We start from the raw sequence: 26,624 nt of genomic DNA on the forward strand, positions 1-26,624 counted from the left end.
TACATGAAACAATATGAAATATATAATTTATTATGCAATAAACTAGCTTTGACATTGTAATCTCTCCTGTTACTCTTAACTGCATAAACCAAACGATAATATAAAGCATGTACATATGAATAACCATGAGAGATGTACAGTTTTTTTGACATGATCAAAAGTAAATATTGTTTGTTTCAAAGGAGCCAACGCGATCTCATGGCAATTCGTAACTTTGATTCAGTGGCTAATTCGTACAATTTACTCATTCCCCAATGACGGTTGGGTGCCACTCCTCCTTTTTAAAAATCGTACATATTCGTATGACTGAATTCATACGAATTACCAACTAAACAGAAAAAACGTGAAATAGTTACGTTTCCTTTTGAGATCAGGCTGCAGGAGCTGATAAATAGCCATGTCTGGAATCAATCTTTAAATTATTACAAGTCAGTGCATACAATAAACAACAACTTAAGATCATAAATCACATTCCTATTCCATTATCACAAAATAGTAGATTTAAAGCCAATCCAAACAACACTTGTAACGATCTAAAATCCTCCACTCACTTTGTATTGGGGGAGGATGACTCCTTGTCCTTTCTGATGATTAAAAATAGTAATAATAATAAAACAATGTCTACAAGTTGCTTGGTGACAATATGTAAAGTAGACAAGCTTAAAAAAAGAACGGACGTCTCGAGCCAAAAAGATTCCAATGGCTACAACCGCTTGTATATGGTCAATATCAGATGCAAGTTTTGTGAGTTTTTTAGCCTGTTTAGACCCTCAATAATGTTAATTCTCTTTGAAGATTTGGAATAATATTATTAATAGATGGACCATCAGTGCCCAAATAAACAGTAAATGTAACAAAGTGTGGGACAGCCAATTAGAAGACAGAAACAGATGAAGCTTTGCTAAAAAAAAAAAAAGAAAAAGAAAAGTGGACAGAATATTTCAGATAAAAGTTGCTGATTTGGTATAGCTGTAGTTAAAATGACAAACATTGCACAGGTTACATCAATATATACCTTTGAAGTCAAAATTACTAGCTCTGCTATTAAAAAAAGTTCTTTAAAAATAATATTTCCCAAGTGCTGTTTAACAAGGCCGTAATCTATAAACTTGACTCAATGAGAACTGGCAAAAACAACAAACAAAACATCAGACAGATCGCCAAAATAACAGGCGCATAAAAACAATCAATTACACACATTTATACTTTCGTCAATACACACAAGTTCAAATTTCAGAGCATTCATGATCTGTACCACATTTCACTTGGTATTACTAGACAAAAGAGTATAAATCTGCAGCTTTGGCCGAGGTATTTATGAATGATTTATAAAGGTATAGCTACCATAACCATAGTAATAATTTTAACAACATATCTGTTGTGCGTTTCTTTCTTTAAACAGCATCGGATGACGTCTCACTTGCAAACTCATCACTCTCTTCTGGCTCTCTGGTTTGAGCGCTCATCCCTCGGTCTAGAAAATAATGAAGAAGAAAAAAAAAAGCATCAGCATATTCAATTCAATTAACGTGCCAGTACATTTTAGAAACATCATCTAGGAAACATCCATCTTAATATCAAGCATTTGTTGATTTGCATTTGTTTTTAAATGATCATAATTATAATCATAGCAATATTATACATGGTTGCATGCTATGGACTGCTGCCAGTTAAAGCCAAAAGGCCAGTGCAATTGTAGCTAAAACACAAAGAAAACTAAATTAAATGATTCATTGAATTTCTTTCTAACTTGTTAGAATGTTATTTAGTATTGACATGCTGTTGCAGTTTTTATTATGTATTTAAATTACTTTTTATCGTTATATTTTCCTAAAGGTTTGCTTTTAATCATTTTATATAATTTTTCTTTTCTTTTTTTTTTTAATTAAGTTGCGAAAATGCTATGTGGATTTAGTCATACATAATAACCCTGGATCACAGGGTTACAAATAAATAAATTACATGAATAAATAAAAAATAATAAATAAATAAAAAATAAAAACCAGCAGAAAAATAATTACCATGTCATTATTTGTCCTGGATCCTGTCAAAAAATTTGATACCTATGAAAATTGGTTTATTTTTCTCCAATTTCTCCATTTAAACTTTTAAAATAAACTTTAAATCATGAATTTTAAATAATAAAATTTTAAATAATTAATTTTTCAATGGGATAATTGAGATTGCAACAAAAGAATGTATGCTGGGGAGATTAAATAATGAGGGAGAAGTGCATAGAAATTGTCATCATTTCTGGCCACATTTAAAATTAGAGTTTAAAATGAGTTTGTCATACAAGGCAACTTTAATTTTCATGTATGTTTATGATATGTTGTTTTTCTTGGTGTTGCAGGTGGCTGAAGATGAATCATATGTAACTAATGGAAAGTCGTGAGAAAGTGTAGTGTGAAGTCTGTTCTTTGGCTGTTGAACAATTAAAAAAAAAAAGCAGAATTACAAAAAAAAATTAATAAAAAGCTTACTTTCCATTTTGAAGAACTCTATCAAATGTATTTGCTTGTTTCTGTTTAAATCAATGTGATTAATCCTTACAATTACTCTTATTATTATTAATGTATTGCTAATTTAAATTGAAATTATCTGAATAATGTATTTATTAGGGCAGCACTGTGGCGGAGTGGGTAGCACAATCGCCTCGCAGCAAGAAGGTCGCTGGTTCGAACCCTGGCTGGGTAAGTTGGCATTTCTGTGTGGAGTTTGCATGTTCTCCCCGTGTTCACGTGGGTTTCCTACGGGTGCTCTAGTTTCCCCCACAAGTCCAAAAACGTGGTATAGGTGTATAGGGTAAGCTAAATCAGCTGTAGTGTGTATATGAATGAGAGTGCAATGGTGGTTCCCAGTGATGGGTTGCAGCTGGAAGGGCATCCGCTGTGTAAAACATGTACTGGATAAGTATTAATAAATGGACGAGAAGGAAAGGAAAATTTATGTATTCATTATTATTACTTTGAGAGGTATATTCACATGCAGTAGACTTCCTATCATTCTGTCATGATTTCTGCAAGTTAAACCAGAGTTTTAAGCTCAAGAATAAACCTGGGGTCCATTTTTTATACCTTGCTTAAATGATCTAAGTTGATTTGACAGATCCTGGATCTTTCAATCTTGACAACTGATCTCTGGCTTATTTGGTTTTTTAAAACAAATTCGTGAATCAGATTCAAATGTCTGGATGAACCGATCTGAGATCGTTGCGTGTGTTGTGAAGGACAGAACTATCGATCCTCGAAATCATGATTAGCAATGCAACGATTGGCTGACGGCACAGCAGCGTAATGACATCATCGGATTATTATTCAATTCTCCATGTGAGCAAAATTACATAAAATTAGCAGTAAACGGTTTGTCAAATATGATACGCAATATCTTTACACAGGCAGGTAGTGCTGTCGCCTCACAGCAAGAAGCTCACTGGGTTGAGCCTCAGCTCAGTTCTGTGTGGAGTTTGCATGTTCTCCCATGTTCTCCCTGGATTCGCTAGGGTTTTCTCCGGGTGCTTAGGTTTCCCCCACAGTCCAAAGACATGCGGTACAGGTGAATTGGGTAGGCTAAATTGTTCGTAGTGTGTGAGTGTGAATGTGTGTGTGGATGTTTCCAATGCATCCGCTGCGTAAAAACTTGCTGGAAAAATTGGCGGTTCATTCCGCTGTGGCGACCCCGGATTAATAAAGGGACTAAGCCGACAAGAAAATGATTGAATGAATGAATAACTTTCCACCTTTGTTGTGGGCTGCAGGCTTTACACTTTCATGTGTCAAGAGTATTTAGTTATTCATTTAGTTTTACAGTTAACTTATTATTTCTCTTTATAAGTAGCCGGTTTCTTAATCAGTGTAAAGAATAACTGGATGTGTAAATTAATTTTGCATCACAAAAGCATTTTGATATCGTTAAAAGTGTCTGCAACTTTTGTAAAGCATCAAACCACCATATTAGCTGTCAAAACATGTTCATGCCAGAATAAATGTATTTTTCCTTTAAAATAAGTCGAATATTGTGCATGTCTATTATCATACACAAATTGTACTAAATTGATTGTACGAGTTTGTATCTAAAACCAGCAGGTGGGAGTCTTGGTACTTTTTTGGGAGATCAGATTGTTTTATTGATATATTTTTTTTTTAACTTTGAAGTTAAAAAATAAATATTTACTATTTTCCCCAAGTGTATATAACTACTACTGTAAGAAAATATCAGCATTCGGTACATACTTTCAGTATTATCTTTGCTTGAACTGACCCAATCTAATCCTTTTTGTATGAAATAAACCTGCTTCCGAGCAGGTTTGAGCTACCAGAACTGTTGCCATGACAACAACTCTCGCATGAGTTTTGAAGAATGAAACGATCCTGGATCATGTAAAATCCTCAATAACCAAATCCAGCTAACTGAGTAATCCAGCTACGAAAAAACAGACCCCTGGTATCTCCGACTTGTGCAATGCCTAAAAAGCTACAAACATTTGCCACAGGCCAATCAGATGTTACCTAAACAGAAGCAATCATGATAACTGAGCTGAAAATGACTCGTATTCCCATAAAAACTCTTAAAAAAAAAACTGTCACCATAACAGAGCAGTAATGTCATCTGATTGTCAGTTTCAGCACTTACATAGTGAGGCACCTGACGACAACAAATCAGAAGTTAAAATCCTCCCTTCTTCATAAAGCTCCATTTTCTGTACCAATCGCTGCCTAGCGGGGTTGATGATAACATTCTGTCCAGAAAAACCTGTGGATAATAATATTAAGATGAGAATTAGAGAGGAACAAAGCAAATAGTAAAAGACATCAACACTTTTGTGGAATAATAAAGAATTTTTAAAGTATAAATATTTGCAGCCTTGTTAAACATAAGGCACTTTTTTTGATTTGATAATTATGATAAAATATTTAGCCAAGGGTGTTTTGTGCCAGGCCTGTCTTGGATAAATATGACACTAAAACCAACTTAAGCTATTAGCAAGTCGCTGTCTAAATGAGTGATTCAATACATTTTTATTTCTATAGCGCTTTTTACAATGTAGATTGATTTAAAGCACTGAACTATTCAGTCAAACTATTATTTGAATGAATAATATTACTTTGAGAGGTTTGATTCACTGCATCAATTATTTAAACACTTCTTTCAAAGCAGCTGATTCATTTAGAACAATGTTGACAGTCTTTGTGAGCAAATCATTAAATCACTGCCTCACTGGATTCATTCAAAATCAGCTGCTGAATACAATTAACATCACATGTGAATTAATACTAATGTGCTGATAGAAAAGACACCAAAACCACCATTAGCTATTGGCAAGTCGCTGTCTTTAAGAGTGATTCACTGAACTGAAAACAGCTGATTCATTTAGAACAAATTGAATTCACAGTCATTTTGAATAAATAATTAAATCACTGACTCACTCGATTCGTTTAAAATCAAAATCAACTGCAGTAAAAAATCAATATCACAGTTAAATTATATTAATGTTCTGACAGAAAAGAAAAGACACTGAAACCACCATTAGCGATCACAAATCGATGTCTAATGAATGATTCATTGAACCATTCATTCCAACAATTCTTATAAAACAGCTGATTCATTTAGAACATTCCTAAAGACTGTCACCTTTGAATCAATGAATCACTGACTCATTCAATTAATTCAAATTCAAAATCAACTGCAGTATAAAATCAATATGACAATTAAATTAATATTCTGACAGAAAAGAAAAGAACCTAAAACCACTATTAGCTACTGGCAAATCCGTGTCTTAATGAGTGATTTACTGAATCATTCAGCTGATTCATTTAGAACAAATTAAATTCAATCTTTTGAATGAATCATGGAATCGCTGGTCTTCACACACAGTGTAACTACAGAAGAGTCAAGCTTTAAATGGAAAAATGATCAAAACTCCTTTTTGAATTATTTGATTGAGATGCTAATGGTCTAATCCGATTCAATGATTTATGCTAAGCTAAGATAATAGTGCTCTCCAGACTTTCCTAAATGGAAAAGCTCAACCATTTAACTATACTGAAGTGATAAAATAAGCTTATTTCCACCCTAAAAATGTAGTGTTCCTTTAAATCCTAATTATTCTAAACTCTTGACTAGTCGAGTAAATATCTGTGCGATTATAAATATTTATGATAACTTTCCTCATCCATTTTTCACATTACCTTCATTTGGACTGATCTGTGGTTGCTTTTCCACTGAAGAAATGTCTGTTTTAGTGCTCTCAATGCCTTGGGCTCCACACGACACTGACTTAGATCTGCTACAATGGCTCGTCAAGTACTGAGAAAAGCCTTGACTCTCATCCGATTCGCAAGGCACACCAGATGACTGTGAAGCCCACGACTCCTCATTCAGCTGCGAGACCGAGCAGCCGGACTCTGTAGTCACGGTAGTAGTCAACGTGTGAAAGACAGGCTTGTGAACGCAGGGGTACGTGTCCTCCTGAGGCCGGAGTTTGGAGAAGTGATGGGAGAGAGAGTCTATGGAACTGCTGTCGGAGCGCAGAGGCTCAGGTGTGGCTACAGGAGACTTATTGATCGTGGTTGATCTGTCGGAGATCTTCAACCCCGAATGCACATCCTGAAGCGCTTTGAACACCTGTAAAAACAACAAAGTCACATAATTGTTACTGAAATATAATAACATGAAGAATTGTTATTATTTTTGATAATAATATCTTGTTTTTGATCTTAATTTGTGAGCCAAAAAGCCACAAGTTTTTTTTTTTGTTGTTGGCTAACTCTCCCGAAACCTTTTTCTGAATGAAATGCCTATTTTACTACATCCAATAAGCTTGCAGTAGAAGTACAAAGCCACGCCCACTGTATTCTCATTTAATATTTTGTTTCACCAGGAACTGCTTCACAATATGAAAAAAAAAACTGTTGCAGCTTTCAGTTCATGCAGACTTTAATAAAACAGATATTCAAGTCATAATCAAATATACAATCATCATTGAACCGGTTCTCCTACATCTGTCATGCAAGGTCTCTTCTTCCTCCTCCGCTCTAAACACTGACATGCCAGCCGAGCGATGTCCGCTGACCCATGAGTTGCAGGTGCATCTTTAGCGGTCAGTCGAGGATCCAGATGTTTTTTGCAGATGTGCTCTGCTGTTTGACCGTAGGACAAATCTCGAGAGTGCTTCGCTTTGCTGAAGCTTCTCCCATCATCTTCCTCCTCTGTTACCAGGTCTTTCTGTGAGAAATAAAAACTTTTAAGTCTGTGTCAAAGCTCAAATTTCACACATTATTAATTTTGCTAGTGCACATTGTTATTTGTTAGGTGAACAAGTTATCTGTGCAAGTTCATCCACTGAAAAAAATGTTTGGTTTGGTAATCATTAACTGGAGTGGCGGTCTTTCTCTGATGATGTCCGTTTGACGGGTTCAGCCACAATATTCCTCTCTTATTGTTAATTTCCTATAAGGGAAAGGTTCACTAATTAAAGCTCTGCCCCCTACTCGATATTCAGTTTAGGGCTTACTCACTCTAGGCTATCCGAACCATGCTCATGCGCATTTATTTCCCGGTTCGTTTGACAAGTGTAAATGCTCCGAATGTGGCACAGGCCCACTTCAGTTGACCAGGCCTTGGCCCAATTAGAAAGAGGTGTGCCAGAGCACGGTTCAGTTGTACAAGTGTCAGCGGTACACTTGTAGTTTGAGTGCAAAGCGTGCCTGAGCCTGAAGCTGAAGATGCGACGTCACATTTCAGGGGCTTTCATATGATAATATTATTCATTCTTACTGTTTAATGAACATGAACTGCCGTAGTTTATTAAAGATACAAACCCGTCGCTGCACATCAGCTGCACCTTCAGCAAACCTCTTAATACGTGCACTACGAGGCCTTTTATGATAACTTATGAGTGTCAAAAGTGGTGGATCTGTTCAGTAAAATATTGACTGTGTCGCTGCATCCCAAAAGACTTAAAATAATACACAACGATATAACTAAAGCAAGGATGTCCACTGAGCCAAGTGAGAGCACTTCTCTTCCTGTTAAACTGAACAGTCGATCATCGACGGCGTAAGCGTGCACTGGCTCGGATGCAATGTGAGTGCAGGCCGTCGGGGAGAGGGAACACGCCCGCTTCGGCATGGTTCAAGGCAACTGTACATAGTGCGAGTACATACTTAGGTGCTTTCACACCTACACTTTTGTTTCGTATCTCGTAAACACCTACACTTTTGTAACGTATCTTGTTTGCCCAGTTAGCGCAGTTCGTTTGGCATATGTTAACAGGGCAATCGCGCTCTGTTCCTCGCCAAAGTAATCGCTTTGAGATCGCTTGAATGAGGTGGTCTCGGCTCGATTGAAACGAACCCTGGAGCGGTTCGATTGCAGTGAGAAAGCGATCCGATCCGAGCGCGGTTATATCACAGTGTTTTATGGATATGTAATAGGCTTACGGTTATATGAAGAGAGAATTATGAGTATGGCGGGAAGTTTCGCGAGTCTCCGGATGCCTGCAAACGAGTGATGATCTCCCGGTAATCTCGCGTCTCCCTCCCGGTCCTCAAATAGGCATCGTCGCGCACCCTTCTCACCCCTCCCCACCGCATCTCTCCTCAGACACGTCGCGCGCGCGCACCCGGTCAATCTCCACCAAACCACCACCTCTCCTGACAGCTGAGCGGGACGCTGCAAAATAAACCCTGACACTCTGACCAATGTGAGGAGAGTTTACTCGCACGTGACTTGTTTTAGCTCTTTTGGTCCGACTAGAAACTTTGCAGTGTGAAAGCGAACCGCTCCAAGAGCAAAGAGCAACAATGTAACAATTGTAATCTCTGTTTCGGTACAACTGAATCGATTCACAGGTGTGAAAGCACCCTTAGTGTGAAGTACATCAACTTACTGAAACAAACGCCTCAGTGACTTCTTGGCCATGCAATCTTTATCCAGTCATCAACACTGACTCTGCATTAGCTTATGTTTCTAAAATATGACTTACCAAGAAAACTGTTTTGGATTGGGAATCAACCTCAAGAGCTTGTCGTCCAGTGAGTACCTCTAGCATGACCTGTGGTGCGATAGAAACAAGTGTTATTATTAGGCAAAATGCTAAAACATGCTTGCAGTGCATTAGTTTACAAACATTGTTAACTAAAATTGTAATACATTTGTTTTACAAAAAAGCCAACCAATGTTTGTTTGTTTGGTTTGATGTTATTTCATGCCAGCTACTATAGCGATTTTGTTGAGAGAACTAAACTAGTATTTATTTAGCTTATATAAACAATATAAAATTCAAAAGTCATTCAGGCTTGTTTGAAACGGCAGGCAAGCGTGTTGAAAATAAACTGTGCATCCCTGCAGCCCCTGAGTTTGACATCTCTGGATGTACACTGTAGTGTCTGGATGGTTAAATGACATTAATAGTGAAAGACACAAAAACTTACTTACATATTCAGATATTCCTATGCTTACAAAAACAGCTATTAGCAATTAGAAGAAACATAAAAGATGACAAAGATGAGGTGCTGATGTGGGTCAATTTTCTGCTAACCATGAAGGAAGAAATGGCACAGATGACCCTTCTGACCAACTATTATAATCGAAGACTGGAAAAGGCCTGGGAGCGTTATCTCTAGAAAAAGATTTTCTTTGCCAACTAGGAGCTATGACCTTGGAGGATAAGACTCCAGGAAGACTGCATAAATGAATGACCAAATGCTGATGTAATAGAAGAAATGCTTTGATATGTTTGTATTCAAATACGTCACCCTAGAGAGTGAACACAAAGGGATTTCTCCTATGTATTGACAGATATACTCAAGTATATCAAACTTTAGATATTCTCAAGTATATCAGACGCTACTTGCTACTTTGCTGTGTATTTACTGAAAGGGATTTCTATGTATTAACAAATATTCTCAGGAATATCAGAACAGATAATCGTACATCAGACACTAATTGTTACTTTGCGGTGTTTTTACTGGAGGGGATTTCTATGCCTGTATTCAAGGCTGGAATACCGTATAAAAGGCTGGTGCAGACAGACCAGCAGTGCGCTTAAACTGACTGTATAATGAATGTCTTAGGCCCTTTATTCTCAACAGAGGATAAAGTTAAGGATTTTGTTTTGCTATTGTGATTGTTTTTTTCTTCTTTTTAACTGGATTTATGAATAAAATGATATTTTATTTATTTTCTTCACTGGAGTGGACATTGGAATACTTTGCAGAACCCATCAAGATACCTTGTGTGGTAAGGCATGAATCTGATTTATTCCTTAAACATTACAATTTAAGGTCCTAAACAAAACTCTAGCTAAGAAATATAGCCAAGAGAGATTGTGGTTTCTTTAGTTAATTATGTTATTAAATAAAGGCATTCAGTACTACACCGATGAGCAAACGACAAGCATAAAAAGGGCCATTTTTATGTCTCCGGCTTGTTTTTTTGACGCACCACATTAAAATCTGGTCGATCAATAAGATCAACACTTTTGCTCCAAAATTGATGTGCACCCCTGATTACTGCTATGTCTTCGCAATGAACATCTGTGATGCATCTCACCACTCCAAAACTGTAGGCATCAATCTCCACTCCAAGCTGGCCATCCTTGAGGTATTCTTCCGGGAGGTATGCGAGAGTTCCTCGTACCGTTGCAGTCTGAGCCACAGTGGATGTCTTGCCTGGGGTTTTATTAGGATTTCGGCATAAACGCGCCAATCCAAAATCCCCGAGCTTGGGCTCAAGATGATCCCCTAAAAGGATGTTAGAGCTGTAATAAAGGGAACACGACTGGTTTGTGAAAAGCCTGGTGGTGCCACCTATTGATTTACATAAAATGACAATTGCAACCTATTTAAACTAATTTACGTACATGAAAAAATGCATTTACCCCCCCCCCCCCCCCCAAAAAAAAAAACATCATTACTTTTTATACGCATATTTATTTAACAACATACTTTACATGACAATTTGCAGATGACAGCTGCACATATAATGTTGTATATAGTAATATACCTGTACACTTGCCAATTTGTATATTTGCATTCACTACTTACTTCTATTTTTAAGTATATTTACTATCAGTTTTTTTGTCCAGTCTCTGTAATTCTGTTGTATACCTGGCAATAAAGCTCTTTCTGATTTCTGATGTGAAACCAGTAACACCAAACCATGATTCTGTTTTCAGAATTCTTTGATAAATCCAAATGTCAAAAGAACAGCATTTATTTTAAATGAATGGTTTTTGTTGTGACATACTTCATATTATTTATTTAAAAAAATTATTCATTTAATACATCCTTGCAGAATAAAAGCCCTGTTTTTAAACAAAAGAAATCAGCTCAATCTTTTGAAATGTATCATACATATTCTTGCACTCACCTTTTGATGTCTCCATGAATAAGAGCAGGTGAGCATGAATGCAGGTACTGAATAGCTTTTGCAGTTCCCAGCAACACATTTACACGCTGCGACCAAGAGAGGGCATTGCTGTCCTGAAAGAAAAAAAACAGAGAATAACACCTAACCCATAGACCGGACAGAACTAGACCAACATAAATGAAAACTTTATCATCATGTCATTACAAGAATCACTCTCTTGAGGGCTTATTTACACATCATAAAACTGCATGATGCAAAACGTAACAATCATAAAAGTACTAAGTGTATATCCATATATTCAATCCAGGAAAACCAGTGACATGCCACATCTTGTCGAAGAGTTTGTGAAACAATATTGTGATGCATCATTATTTTAATGTACAGACTTGCAATTGAGATTAAAGAGCTCAACAAACAAGGTGATTTTCTTTCATTCTTTTGCATGACCTCAGAACACTTAAAATGTGAGTCATACAGACTAGCTTTGTGGTGCTCATTGACTTGACAGCTCTGTTCACTTTCACTATATGTAAAATAAGCACATAGGGGCTTTCCATAGACTATAATTCAAAAAGGATTCACGCAGCTTTGGAAAGGGTTGAAGTGAAAGCAAATACATTTTCTTATAATAGAAATTCTTTGATACACGTGACGCCACCGCCTAAACAAAAGGGCATTATTGGTAAAGTCCCTTCAGCTGCCATTAGAAGCTCTGATTTACACAGGAACACACAAGACTGGTGCTTAGAATTTTTAAAACTTTAGATTCATAAAGTAGATTTTGCCATTTTAGAAAACACATAGGACTTGGTATTGTAAAGCAAAGGCCAAATGAACAGACTTCCCTTAAAAGAGACTTTGCTTTGCTTCAGATCACTGAACTAAACAGACTGAATGCATGACCAGTGCTTTCTGCACATGCTTTTTATTTGCGCAGTCTGTGCGCGCATCACCTGCATAACAAACCTCAGAGCAGGCTTAACGAACATGGGAGAGCAAAGTGAAGATGCGATGTCCTTCAGCTTGCATTCATTGCAGACATTTAGCCTACAGTCCTTGCACAACCCACAGTTTTGTTTGTTATCTCTTTCTATTGCTAGTACCCGATTTAAACAGGAGATTTTGGAAACCAGATCTAAATTTAGTGGGAACGGTTGGGCAGAAAATGATTCTAAGTGGGCAGCAGGTGAACAAAGGCTGAATATACAGCAGGAGCGGTCAGGTGTGGAATAAAACATTGCGGGTGCGGGCAGGAGCAAAACTTAAAAATCTGTCCTGCGCAGACCTCTACTCTGGTGTTCCCCACAGTCCGAAGACATGTGCTCTAGGTGAACTGAATAAACTAAAATGGCCATAGTGTGTGTGAATGCGAGAGTGTATGGGTAATTCCCAGTAGTGGGTTGTGATTGGCGGTTTATCCGCCATGTAAAACATATGCTGGAATAGTTGGTGGTTCAATCCGTTGTGGCGACCTCTGAATTAGAGACTAAGCCGAAGGAAAACGAATGAATGGAAATGCAAATTACCTCATTGCGCAGCCGGTCATCTAAAGAGCCGTTGGGCATATAAACATATATGACACAGTAAGTTTGTCCTGAAATACAGTAGCCAACAAAGTCCATAATGTTGGGATGTCTGTACCTGTGGAATAAAACAGGGAGTAATTAAAAAAAAAAGTGTCAAACTATTAATTATAAATTATTCTAAACATTTAGGCTTTACAATAGCTGAGGAAAGCAAGGCTTGAAAGTGTTGGCTGAAGTGTCAGGGGAAACAAATGACCCACTAAGATGACAAAAAGATTCAAACTAACCACAGAAAAAGTTTTGAAGAGTGGGCTGGAGACTCATTTTTTGGGTCATGAAGAGGTGTGGTGATGTGCATAAAGAGTAATCAAAATTTCAAGCGGGGAAATCCCTTTCTGCGAGTCTGTTGAACAAACAGAAATGAATCTCAGCCAAGCTTACAAAAAGCTGATCAAGAGAAAACAGGAAAGACTTCAGATTTAAAAGCACAAGAGAAGGAAGCAAGAGCCACAGGAGCGAAGCACGGACAGGCAGAGCTTCTTACTGAGAGAGTTTGTCCACTTCCGTCCTGAAACTTTCCTTCACGACATTCCAGTCCAAGTGAGAATCCTGCAACACAACAGCCATATTAAAAAAACATGCAAATCATATCACATATTTATATTAATGCCATGTCAGAAACAATAGATATTTTAATGGACAAAATGTTGAATCAATAAATATACAAAAAAAAACATAAATTAGATATGATGTTTAACGTTAAAAATGATAAAATTTGTGGTGACTGAGTATTCATTATGGCAATATTGTTGAATGCTAACAATATTTTTAATGATATAACTAACTTACAATATGCTATTTTATCAGCAACTTAAAATGATAAAAACTTAAAAATATATTTATGTAATGATCATTATGCTAAAATAAAAACAGGTAATATTTATTTCTCTTATCTAAAAAAAAAAAACATTTAGACTTCAATCACCACAAACGTCATTGAACTTTTCTGCGATATGAATATTGCACATACTATTAGCTATAACGATATTTTTTTTAAATATAATGTGCAGCCCTAGCTGTCAGTAAAGGTCTTGTGAAAGTAATTTTATATGTTAGTATGAATATGTTAGTTAAGCATATCTACAAGCTACTGTGCTTATTAACTTTTAGAAGAGATAAACCTGACTTAAACGTCCAAATCTTGACCAACCAAATGCTCTCCAGTATCTGACATGCCCCGCCCCCTTTAAGACGCTTTTCGTTTGCCTTTTATTTGATGCGCTTGAGTTCAACCACTCTCATTGGCAGAGCTGTGAGAAAACCAAACACTATTGGCTGTTTTTTAAAAAAGGTGAGGAGCTACTCTATGAGATTACGTCAAACAAAAAAATGTACTATCAGAGCACATCACGGGACCTTTAAAAGCAGGACAGTCCAATAGAATGTATTCAGGGTTCCCACGCTTTCATAAACAGTAAACGAGTCATGAGACTATAGTGTTCAAAAGAAACTACAGGCGCACATGATCTCTGTTACCCTAATGAAGACAAGTGTTTGCCACAACATGTAGGTGCAGTCAATAAAGCCTATTTAATACGTTTTCCAAATTTTTCTAATGTCATGGACTTCATTTTGCTGTTTATTCTGATGAATCCCTTACTTAAAGAGCACAGGCACATAAATTAAGCTACCTCTGAGCTACCTCTGTTTGATTTTGAGTAAATTCAAGGACTTTCAAGAATTTTTTAACCATTAATTTTAAATCAAGCACTTGATAATTCATACCCCCAGCATATGTAACGCAGTGAAAGTCCTTACTGTACTTAATAACTCACACTTAATATTTACATAAAAAAATGTCTGTTTTAAAAAGTCATGTTCAAAGAATTTTAGTAAAGTCTGTTGAATTCAATACGGTTTATATTCAAATGTGGTTTCTGAAATATTGATGTAATGTGCATTATTTGTCAGTGTTGTTGTATAAGATTTAAATTTAACATTTTTATTTTAAGAATTTCTCTTCTTTCTGTATTCGACAATTGATTACAACTGTTTAAATAAAACCCTAATAAAATTTTATGTCAAATTTAATTCTAGCACTTTCAAAGACCTGATATGTCTGAAATTCAAGTATTATCAAGCCCTTTAAGAAGCCTGGGAAACCTGTGTGCTTTTACATTAATAGAAATTTTGCAGAACAAACACTGAGATATAAAAGAAAACAAATAAATAAACATAAAAGAACAAGCAGAAAGACATTTGTTTTGTTATTTTTCTTCAAATACCTCTTTCAGCTTCTTCACCGCAAACTCAGTGTTTCTCATCACAGCTTTATACACGTGTCCAAAACCTCCTTCCCCAATCTGCTTGCATGGGGAAAAGTTGCAGGTGCCTCTCTGTATTTCCTCAAACGGCCAGCTCATTGCCGAGGAGGAGAGAGGCGGGGGATCTACACGGTTCTCGCACGGGCACTATGAACACATGCGTCAGTGGATTAAGAAACCAAAAAGAAGAAAAACACGAAGAGTAATGCTGACTAATGCCTCTCCAGCACAATGGTAACACAGTCAATGCTGAAACCTATCAAGCCTTTTTATTATGCTGATTTTACTGAACACTGTTTACACCTTTCACTTTAAAAAAAGGGGGATTTTCAGATCTTCATTTTTGGATTTTTTGGTGTTTTTTCAGTTTAATATTTAAAAAAAAACATATATATATATATATATATATGTTTCGTTTGTATCACTTTATAGATGTGTTTTTGATATAAAACGTGTTATTTCCTGTACAGTGATGCTTATTTCCACTTCAGGACACTTAAAACGTTACATTTTATTCATATGTATTTTTTTACCCAATCTGTTTTTTCTTTGGCATTGATCATAATCTCGACTTCAGCAGCAAAACTTTAAAGTTTTATTCGTATCCAAGTTCTCAAATAAATTTAAATCAAGTTGTAGTTGTTTTTTTTAAATTTAGTCATGTACAATTTGTCTGATTATATACATTTTATTTGACCAACAAAAGGTTATTTTGTAGAAATTATGAAGTGATATAAAGATACTCAAAATCCCCTCTGTAAAAACCTACTAAACTACCTGATAAAATTTTTGTCGCCTATTCAAGTTTTAGGAACAACAAATAATAGCTTGACTTCTAGTTGATTATTTGGTATCAGAAGTGGCTGGTAACACTTTACAATAAGGTTTATTAGTTAATGCATTTACTAACATGAACTAATCGTGAAAAACACATGTACAGCATTTATTAATCATAAATGAACATTTACTAATGCATTATTAACATTCAGGTCCATGCTTGTTAACATTAGTTAATGCACCATGAGTTAACATGAATTAACAATGAACTACTGTATTTTCATTAACTAACGTTAACTAACATGAACAAATACAGTAGTAAATGTATTGTTCATTGTTTGTTCATCTTAGTAAATGCATTAATTAACATTAACTAATGAACCTTATTGTAAAGTGTGACCAAGTGGCTTATATGAAAGGCAAAGGCTTCTAGATTATGCTTATTTTATTAAAATAAATTATGATAACGCCTTGGTTTTGAATTATTTAATTAGGACAGTAAAGTCTGACTTTGCTTAGACAAAAGTCTTGTCACTTAACAGAAATAATGTTGTAAAATATAAAGTCATGGTGCAGTGGCAAATTAATATTGTGTCTGACTCCCATGAGCTTAGAAGACTGCATCCATACATCTCTGCAATGACTCTAATAACTTATTACTTAAGTTATCTGGAATGACAAAGAAAGCGTTCTTGCAGGACTCCCAGAGTTCATCAAGAATCTTTGGATTCATCTTCAGTGCCGCCTCCTTCATCTAACCCCAGACATGCTCAATAATGTTCATGTCTGGTGACTGGGCTGGCCAATACTGGAGCACCTTGACCTTTGCTTTCAGGAACTTTGATGTGAAGGCTGAAGTATGTGAAGGAGCGCTATCCTGTTGAAGAATTTGCCCTTTTTCTGTGGTTTGTAATGTAATGGGCAGCACAAATGTCTTGAAATGTTGCCATCCATTATACAGAACTCACGCACACCTCCATACTGAATGTAACCCCAAACTATGATTTTTCCTTCACCAAACTTGACTGATTTCTGTGAGAATCTTGGGTCCATGTGGGTTCCAATAGGTCTTCTGCAGTATTTGTGATGATTGGGATTCAGTTCAACAGATGATTCATAGAAAAAATAAAATCTACCTTCTGCCACTTTTCCAAATGATCAACTAGAAGTTAAGTTATTATTTGTTGCACTTACAACTGGGATCGATGACAAGACTTTTATCAGGTAGTGTATAGAACAAAAAAACATACACAAGAATTCTGAACTTGACTTCATTCAATTTTCAGACTTTTAAGCTAGAAATCTATGCAAATTAGCACATATTTAATTAAATTACACCTTGTTTGAACATTTAAACAACATTTTATAAAGCTATTCTTACTATAATCATTCAACTCAGGAAGTATGGTGAGAATTAGTTAACAGTTTTGTGCCCTTCACCTTCATTCTTTATCTTAATCAAACAAAATACCTCTTCATTTGTTGTTGAGATTGTTGAGCTCACGGAGTCAGGTGGTGGAGGGCTAGGCCTGGGTAAAGGCCTGATCTCTGGAAACATAAAAGAGCCACTTTTAGCACAGATGTTATGATAAGTGAGCAACTGTTAGGTAATAATCAAAGTCATGTTTTATGTTAACATAAGGACTGTAGTAAGAATAACATGTTACCGGGGACAGGGAGATGCTCTTTGATAGATGTGACTGTACTGGGTTGTTGCTCTTTATGATTCTGTGGAAATTGTCTACCTGTGCACATGCATAAAAAAAGAGCATTGATGGATTTATTATCTGAAACTATTGACAGGCAGTGCATGTACAAATCATAACACAAGTACAATAAAAGCATATTTTCTATGCCAACCTTTTTTTTTTTAAACTAATGTAGTAATATATATATATATATATATATATATATATATATATATATATATATATATATATATATATATATATATATATATATATATATATATATATATTTTTTTTTTTTTTTTTTAATCATTTTTTTAATCATGTTTTCCATAAAATACAAGATTTGTTTTTAACATTAATAAAATAAGTATTTTATTACTATATAAATACTATATACTACATACTATATAAATATATACTATATAAATATTATATATCATGTATGATTTATTATTGAACAATAAATCATGAGATAAGTAAATAAATATAAAAGTATTAAATATTATTAATAAATAAATATATTAAGTTTTATTGTTTCATATTTTTTGTAAGATCAGAGATATATATTTACATTACATTATATATATATTATATTATACATTTTTTATACATATATTTTAAGACAAAAATTATCTACAATCATTCATGATAGACAGATAACCCAATAACATGAATATCTAGCAAATGATGCCAGTAAGTCAAGCTTGTAGAATAATTTATGCTCCAACATATAGTCAATGAATGTGTTATTTGTTTAATTTTTTTTTTAATCAGTGAATATGGAATTAAAAATCTAAATTTTTTTAATTGATGTGACAAGCCAGTGTATAAATACATATGCTGTTAGTATATTTATTTTTATATTTCATAATCTAGGTATCAGTATTGATTGCTGAAATGCCTTTCTACAGATTTGAGTTCCGATTTACAGGCAGAACAAGTCAATTCATTTTGATGAAAGTTAACAACAAACAGGTTTTAAAATATACACTGACGGATCACAAGCAGTAAACAAGTAAACCAAATAAGAACGTGGGAAATATAAGCACAACTGAGAAATTTCACATCTGACTGACACCATATTTCTTTCTTGAACCATGGAATGTGAAACTTTAGATTATAAAGCGAGTAACGTGATAACCACAAAACCCAACTGATAACCTGCTTGGCACATAAATGTGGTACAAAAGCAAAAAAAAGAAGAAGAAAAAAAACCTACATAGTTGTGCTTTGAGAATGATATCACGAGCTCTGAACCACTGGAGTCCCTCAAGAATCTTCAGCAGTGCTCCAACTGTCCCATTGCGACAACCCCAATTGTGCATGAGGTTACTCGTCCGTCGAGGGCTTTGCTCCAAAAGGCGTAGTTCAGTCTGATCTGATATGATTTGTGAAGCTGCAAGGACATAAAATACTTTAATTGGCAAGCAAAATGAGAGTGTTATGAAATTGAATGGGAATTCTATCCAAAACTGAATAGCTAATTTAGTTCTTCAAACAAGTTCAGATTAAAATATCTGGATGAACTGATCTGAGATTACTGCGTTCTTGTTGTGAAGGACTTCATTTATTATTTATCCTCAAAATCATGATCAACAAAACAACGATTGACTGGCAGCAAGGCAGCTGTGAAAGGGAATCATCTGATTAATATAACGGGTGTCATGGTGGCTCAGTGGTAGCACTGTCGCCTCACAGCAAGAAGGTCACTGGTTCGAGTTCTGGCTGGATCAGTTGGCATTTCGGAGTGGAGTTTGCATGTTCTCCCCATGTTCGCGTGGGTTTCCTCTGAGTGCTCCAGTTTCCCTCACAGTTAAAACACCCGCATAAATAAATAAACTAAATTGGCCATAGTGTGCGAGTGTGAATGTGAGAGTGTATGGGTGTTTCCCAGTACTGGGTTGTGGCTGGAAGGGCATCCGCTGTGTAGAACATATGGTAGAGAAGTTGGCGTTTCATTCCACTGTGGCAACCCCTGATGAATAAATGGACTAAGCCGAAGGAAATGAATGAATGAATGAATGAATTATTCATATTCTAGCCATGTGAGCAAAATGACATCGAATTGGTAGTAACTGAAAAGGTTTGTTAAATGATATGCTATAATATTTCACATTTGTTGCCGGTAGGGCTGCACAATAATGGAAAAATTTACAATGTTGTTGAGTGCTAACAATATTTTTTAAGATATAACTAACTTGCAATATGCTATTTTATCAGCAACCTTTTTTAAACACTTTAATATGTAATGATCATACTAAAATAAACAGGTAATGAGCAATTCCATGCAAATGTCAACCTTGCCATGAAAAAAATTAAGTTTTCGCCAAAATAGCGAAACTGTTTCTGGTTAATGTATCTATCAGTGTTTTCAAACTATTATATTTGATTTACCAAAGTCACACAAGTGGCAATTTTACATCTGTCATATCCATAACAGAGAGATGTCACATCCATAACAAAGCTTTTTCATCATAAATGCAAAATCAAATAAAATCAATCATGTTTGTTCTATAGTGAGACAACTCTTATCATTTTAATTAGCATTGTTTCTTTTGGGTTGTGCAGTTTAATTCACAGAATTTCTACATAGTATGTTGTATACTGTAAACTTGCACCATTTTTGTCATATCCATGATGCATGTTTCCATTTTCCTATTTTAAAATTTAACATTTTTTTTACAGATTGATATGTTTCAGCTCCCACAACTCATACAACATAAAAAGATGTTTCAATATAAGGTTAACATATACTTCCTCTATCAATTTATGTTTTGAGATTTTACTGCAAATGTCACATCCATAAAGCTGGAATTACTTTGATTAAAACACCACCAATAACTAAAAACCTTAGCAGAAATTCTGGATCTTGTTGGCAGTTGTCATTTTCCTACATAAAATGCACTTAATTTCTTGCATTTCTCTGCAATGTAGATATTACATATATTATTTTCACATTAATGATAATTTTTCGATGTGCAGCCCTATTTGTAGGTTTCACAATTTGACAACTTCATGAGTCAAAATTTAAAAAATTGTAGTTTCAGTTTGACCTTTAGAGCGGATTTTCTACATGACACTATTCACATTTCTTAATCACATGCTGTTTTTTTATATAGTTTTTTTTATTGATTTTAAGTGTGTACTTCTCTTGCGTTGCACTAAATCACCCACACATTAGATGTTAACTTTGCATGCATGTGAATAACTCACAAAATATTCAATTTGACAATAAAAATATTGGCCACCTCTATTATCATGCACTCTCAAAAACTGTACAATAACAGTAGGTAAAAACAGCAATACACTACAATAAAAGCAACAATATAAAACAATAATAACAACAGGAAAAGTTTCCAAGAAAAAAGCAATTTAGTATAGCCTGGAACCGCCATTAGGAAATATTAAATGCACTCATATAAAGATACGTCTTTATATGAGGACCCACAACTGCAAAGGCTCTATCGCCCCTACAATTGAGACGAGTGTTTGCAATAGAGTGGAGGAACTATGAAGTCAATTTGTATGCAAAAACCCAAAAGCGAGTTAGCATTTTAGCAATTCCGGTTCCCTCATCCTAAAATCAATGGGTGTTTTGAATGAGGTTTCAGTAAAATCGCTTAAATAAGGTTTGTGGCGAACACAAACTCAAGATACTTTCACGTTTTGTTCTACGACATTAAACACATCAGTTACATCAGACTCTTGAATTTTTAAATCGTTTATGCTTCTTTAAAAAGACGGTTGCTATCAAGTTGCTAAATGGGACTACAGACTGTGACGGAGACATTATACGTCATCAAGCTGAGCTGGTCTGGAGCGCAGCTCGCTTGTGTTGGGCATTTGGATTTATCTGTAATTTAAGTATTTTCATAAATAGTATTTAAGAGTTTGTAGTATTTTTCTAACTGGAAATTCATATTGCGTGTAGATAATTCCTTCACTTGTAAAGACTGTCAAGACAGATTCATTTGTTGATCATTTATTTTAATTACCGTATTTTCCGCACTATAAGGCGCACCTAAAAGCCTTAAATTTTGTTATAAAACGGCCATGCGCCTAATAATCCGGTGCGCTTTATGTGTGCACGGAGTTCAAAAATCTGTCTAATCTGGACAGTTAGAAGACCAACTTAAATGAATTCGGAGCTTGCTGTCATTCCGGGAGGACTAACAAAAGAACTTCAACCGCTGGATATTGGTGTAGACGGCGTTTAAAGTGAAGTTGCGAGCTGCGTGGGAGCAATGGATGACAGACGGCGAACACACTTTTACTAAGACTGGTAAGCATGCCGGGCGAGTTATGCCACCATATGTGAATGGATTGTGGATGCCTGGGCTAGGGTGTCTGCTTTAACTGTTGTCCGAGCTTTCGCAAAAGCCGGAACAGCCACCGGGCAATGAGACTGACTCCGACAATGATGAGAGAGAACCCGGCGTGTTTGATGACGAAACTGCCCAGCTGTTCAATTCAGACACAGAAGATGAGGACTTTGATGGATTTTTGGGAGAAGACTGATTGAAAAAAATAATAATGTGAGTGTATTGTTAAATAGTACAATAAAGTTCAACTAAACTATGTTAACTGTTTTGCTTCTATTACCTTTTTTGCAGACAGTGTATTTTAGCGTGCGCCTTATAATACGGTGCGCCTTATGTATGGGTCAAGTACAGAAATAGACCCCGTAATTGAGACTGCGTCTTATAATCCGGTGCGCTTTATAGTGCGGAAAATACGGTAAACGATATTATGAAGATACTGCTTACCTGTGTAGCCTTTCTCTACTGCTCTAAGTAATGTAAACGTGTGAATAAATGTGTATAAATGCACACATATTAACTGTCATTTTAACGTGATCAAGTGATTTTTCGACAGGTTTTTTCTTCATCTGAGCACATTTAACTCTGTCATAACTGCAATATTTACACTTGTCCATAAAATGTAAAGCATATGTGACTGTATGGACTGCTTTTCGCTGTACTTCATGACAAAAGGAATATTGAATGTTGCTCTGTGTCCAGGATGGAACTTGCAGGCATATAGACATGTTCCTTACGCCTTATTTCTGTTGTCTGTTAAGGTAAGCGGGCTGTTTGCATGCGCGCGATACACTTATTTAAATATGTCGTATGATAATACTACGTAGGCACATTTAAACATACAGTTTTAAAACTTTTACAACAACCGTAAAGCAAAACAGATGTATTTCCCACGTAAAAACAGTCCAAAAGGCACGTAGGTCTATACAGATGTGTTTTTGTGCATTTATTTGTTTATAATATATAGCGTGCTGTATAATATAATAAACAGAGAGAGTAAATTGTTGTCATGAAGCATATTTTTTAAAAAATAAGCTTGAAAAGATGTCTGTATAAGGTGCTGCTGACTTCACAGGCAATGCCCCGAATGCTCTGTAGTCCGTTTATAGCCTAATGTTAGCTTTTTAATTCTTGCATTTGCATTAAAGATCCAAAAGTGCTAAAAGTTATATTTTCGTGTGAGGATTATCCGGCTGGACAAAACGTGTAAGTGTAATGAACAGTGTTTGAACAGAGCTTATTATTTGCAATCTTCGAAAAGCCTATGGGAAAATCCTATAGGGATTTTATAGAGGGAACCAGTTTTATGCTAGCAGCCGATTCGCCTACAAGGTGACGTCATAGTACCTCCACTCTATAGATGGCAATCAGAGTTATCTACTAACTTTGTATGTTTATGCTGCTATTTTCCCTTAAGTTTGTGGTTGTTACATGCATAGATGACAGATGAGCCAGAAATGTGGCACAAGGTTGTGTGTACTGTATACAGTATTAATCATTTTATGATGTAATCTATGTAACGGCACACTTAAGATAATATTGACATACAGGCATAATAACAGATCTTGATACATCACTTAAGAAAGATGAATTTTTAATGGGGAAAAAATTGTTTTAATTGTTAAAGAGACGACAAACACAAAAACTATTTTTTAAAAGTGTTTTGTAATTATCATTACAAAACTGTTTTGAACACATTGCTGCAGACACAACTTAAATAAGGTCATTTTACAAAATAAGGGTGATACAAAAATTGACCTTAAATCAATTTTTAAATCATTTATGAATAAAATGTTAACTGGTGTTAATAAGAAAATAACAGCAATCTTTGTGAATGTTGAATCAGTTATAATAATCACTAATAATAAGTGATAGATTTTAAAATATTGGCAGTGAAAAGTAAAATGGATATTCTTTATCATTGCAAAAAAATAAAGTGAACTATTTAATCTTATAACACTCATAATAGCTTATTATGAGGAGGTAGAACTCACAGCTCTGTGATACTATTAACAAATACATTAAATACTGTTAGTAAATACGTACTCATTGAATTATTCTGATAAGACTAGCAAATTTAGTTTTTTAAAAGACTCATTTATTAGTCCCTTTATTCATCAGAGGTTGCCACAGCGGAATGAACCGCCAACTTATCCAGCCATACGTTTTACACAGCGGATGCCCTTCCAGCTGCAACTCAGTACTGGGAAACATACACACTCATTCCCACACATACACTACGGCCAATTTAGTTCATTCAATTCACCTATAGCGCAAGTCTTTGGACTGTGGAGGATACCGGAGCACTCGAAGGAAACCCATGCCAACACAGGGAGAACATGCAAACTCCACACAGAAATACTAATTGACTCGAACCAGCAACCTTCTTGCTGTGAGGTGACAGGGCAAACCACTGAGCCACCATGCCACTTTTTTTATATATATATTAGTAAAGTATTAAACTGTGTTTACTATAGCATTTGCAACACTTCGTTAATGAATTTTACAGTTTACATTAGTGTTAACTAGGCATGAGCCAGTATAAGTTTCTCAAGGTATGATAACCTTCATATAAAAATATCATGGTTTCACGGTATTGTGATTACTGTGCTCAAATAAGTTCTTTTTAAATGTCTTAGTAAAAAAAATACTTTTCCCCCCCCATTGAACACAATATAGTTCCTTTTAAGAAACATTTATAATATTTTGGAACATTAACCTCGTCAGGCTAAAAAGTTAAAGTAAATCATTGACTTCTGCCATCTTAAAAAACTCAGGTTACTTTAAAACTCATTATAAAAAAAACCTTTACATATACCTTATGAATGGTATAACAGATTTTTTTTGTGGTTTTAAAACCGTGACTTTTCCAAACCGTGGTATAGCTTGAAACCGGTTATAATTCTATGCCTAGCGTTAACTGTAATAAATACTGTTGTATACAGGCCGGTAGCCTGAGGGGGTTCGGGTGGTTTGGAAGACCCACCTCACATTGACAAAGGTCAAGAATTTGTCCCATATATGAGCTCATTTGTGCTATTTTGACTGATATCCCATCATAAATAGTAAAAATAACCCATCGAAAAAGGCTTTGAAGTGGAATCCTGGTGTGACCTCAGTTAATCAGTTTTGGCCAATGCAAAGAATTATTTTTCAAGAGTCCAACATCCGGCTGTGCAAGAAAACATCTGTCATAAGCAAAGTCGTCTTTCACTGCTGTATTGTTTTTAAAAAGACAAAACATTTGACAAGCAACTTTTATTCTACACATCTTGGACATTATTCTTGAAAGAAAACATGACCAGAAAAAAAGTGTGTAGCACTTTTTATAAGAGAGGCTAGAAACTTATTAAAGCTCTAAATGATTATTATTATTATCATATCAAAATGATAATTATTATCATTATAAATTATTATTATTAAAACTATTTTTTTTTCTAATGATATATGATGTAATAAATGTCTATTTTAAAAACAAATATTTGTCATATTTCTTTATTCTAAATATTTGGTACATCAAAAAGTGTGGTTATGATGACCATCCAACAAGCTTATTAATTTGATAAATTCAGCTAAAAACAGAGCAGTATATAAATCTTAGAATTAAATAGAAAATGAACCGAATAACTGCAAAAACGTCTTTTTTGAGAAAAAAAAGAACAGTCCCTTTCACCAGGCTGGCATCAGGCCTGGTATATTGCAGTAAACCGTGGTGTATTGTAGTGTAATATATCCTACAGTTGGTTCATTTTAATATAGTAGTTGAATAGAATTACCACAACAGATTAATTCAAGTACCTTACTATACTATGACAGAAAAACATTACAGTGTTTTCAATACATTTCTATAGTACTTAATAGTGTGTATATTCTTGTTGTGTTCATTCATTCAGGTTAGATGCTGAGATCTGACTAATAACATGATAAATCAAAGTTGAAATTATTTAAGTCATAAAACATACTCAATTAAAGGTGTAATTTCCACACACACACACACACACACACAAATAATAATAAAAGTAACTTATGAATACAAAACAATACCCACACTGACACATAAAAAACTATTACGAATTACTAAAAACTATCAAACTAACTATTAACCAGACCAGAGCAAATAAATCAACACTAATCTGCACTTTAAATAAACATTCGCTTTAAAAAAGAAAATATTTCACCTTTCGACTAAGCTAAGCGAAGAGATGGCTAACGTTAAGCGAGTTTACAGTTGATGTTAGCAAGTGTGCTAATCAACATATCCACTAGAGTTAGGTTAACCTTTAAATAAATGAACACAGCACAATTGTGATACAAAAACAAACACAACGCCATGAATCTTACCGAATGATATCCAGTCTGAGTTTGAAAGTGAGTCCATAACCCGAGTGAAGTCATTCATAACAGACGAGGGTAAATTGTACAGTAACACCTTGTCAAACTCTGTTCCTGACATTTTCCCAAACCCTCCGCGTTTTCACTAACTTTTCTCTTCTCCTTTAGTGTATAAGACTTTTAGATATTATTTTTACGTGGTTCTTGCGGGGGTTTTTCCTGCTTGTGGCTGCTACTTTTCGGTGGTCGCTTTCTTCTTTTGAGTCACAAACAAATCACAAT

The 26,624-nt window shown here is 35.2% G+C and overlaps 1 protein-coding gene across 4 annotated transcripts; it reads right to left on the bottom strand.

Annotated features, from left to right (window-relative positions):
• irak1 (interleukin-1 receptor-associated kinase 1) lies at positions 1-26,624 on the bottom strand. 4 transcript variants are annotated; one of them, XR_015497555.1, is made up of 14 exons: positions 26,352-26,624; positions 18,911-19,087; positions 17,668-17,745; positions 17,472-17,548; positions 15,185-15,370; positions 13,444-13,508; positions 12,900-13,014; positions 11,374-11,486; positions 10,555-10,762; positions 8,473-9,055; positions 7,000-8,069; positions 6,189-6,624; positions 4,633-4,752; positions 1-1,474 (listed from the first exon to the last, which is right to left on the bottom strand). XR_015497555.1 is itself a non-coding variant. In XM_087264241.1 (14 exons), the coding sequence occupies exons 1-14, from the start codon at positions 26,461-26,463 to the stop codon at positions 1,395-1,397; spliced, it is 2,061 nt and encodes a 686-aa protein (XP_087120367.1). In that variant the 5' UTR covers positions 26,464-26,624; the 3' UTR covers positions 1-1,394. The 4 variants fall into 4 exon arrangements, 3 of the variants coding, with proteins under 3 accessions (XP_087120367.1, XP_087120368.1, XP_087120369.1); XM_087264241.1 differs by having other exon boundaries at positions 7,000-7,224; positions 8,987-9,055; XM_087264242.1 differs by having other exon boundaries at positions 7,000-7,224; positions 8,987-9,055; positions 17,668-17,741; positions 18,907-19,087.

The sequence above is a fragment of the Danio rerio genome, chromosome 8, assembly GCF_052040795.2.
Source record: "Danio rerio strain M-AB ecotype USA chromosome 8, GRCz13ab, whole genome shotgun sequence".
NCBI lineage: Eukaryota > Metazoa > Chordata > Actinopteri > Cypriniformes > Danionidae > Danio > Danio rerio.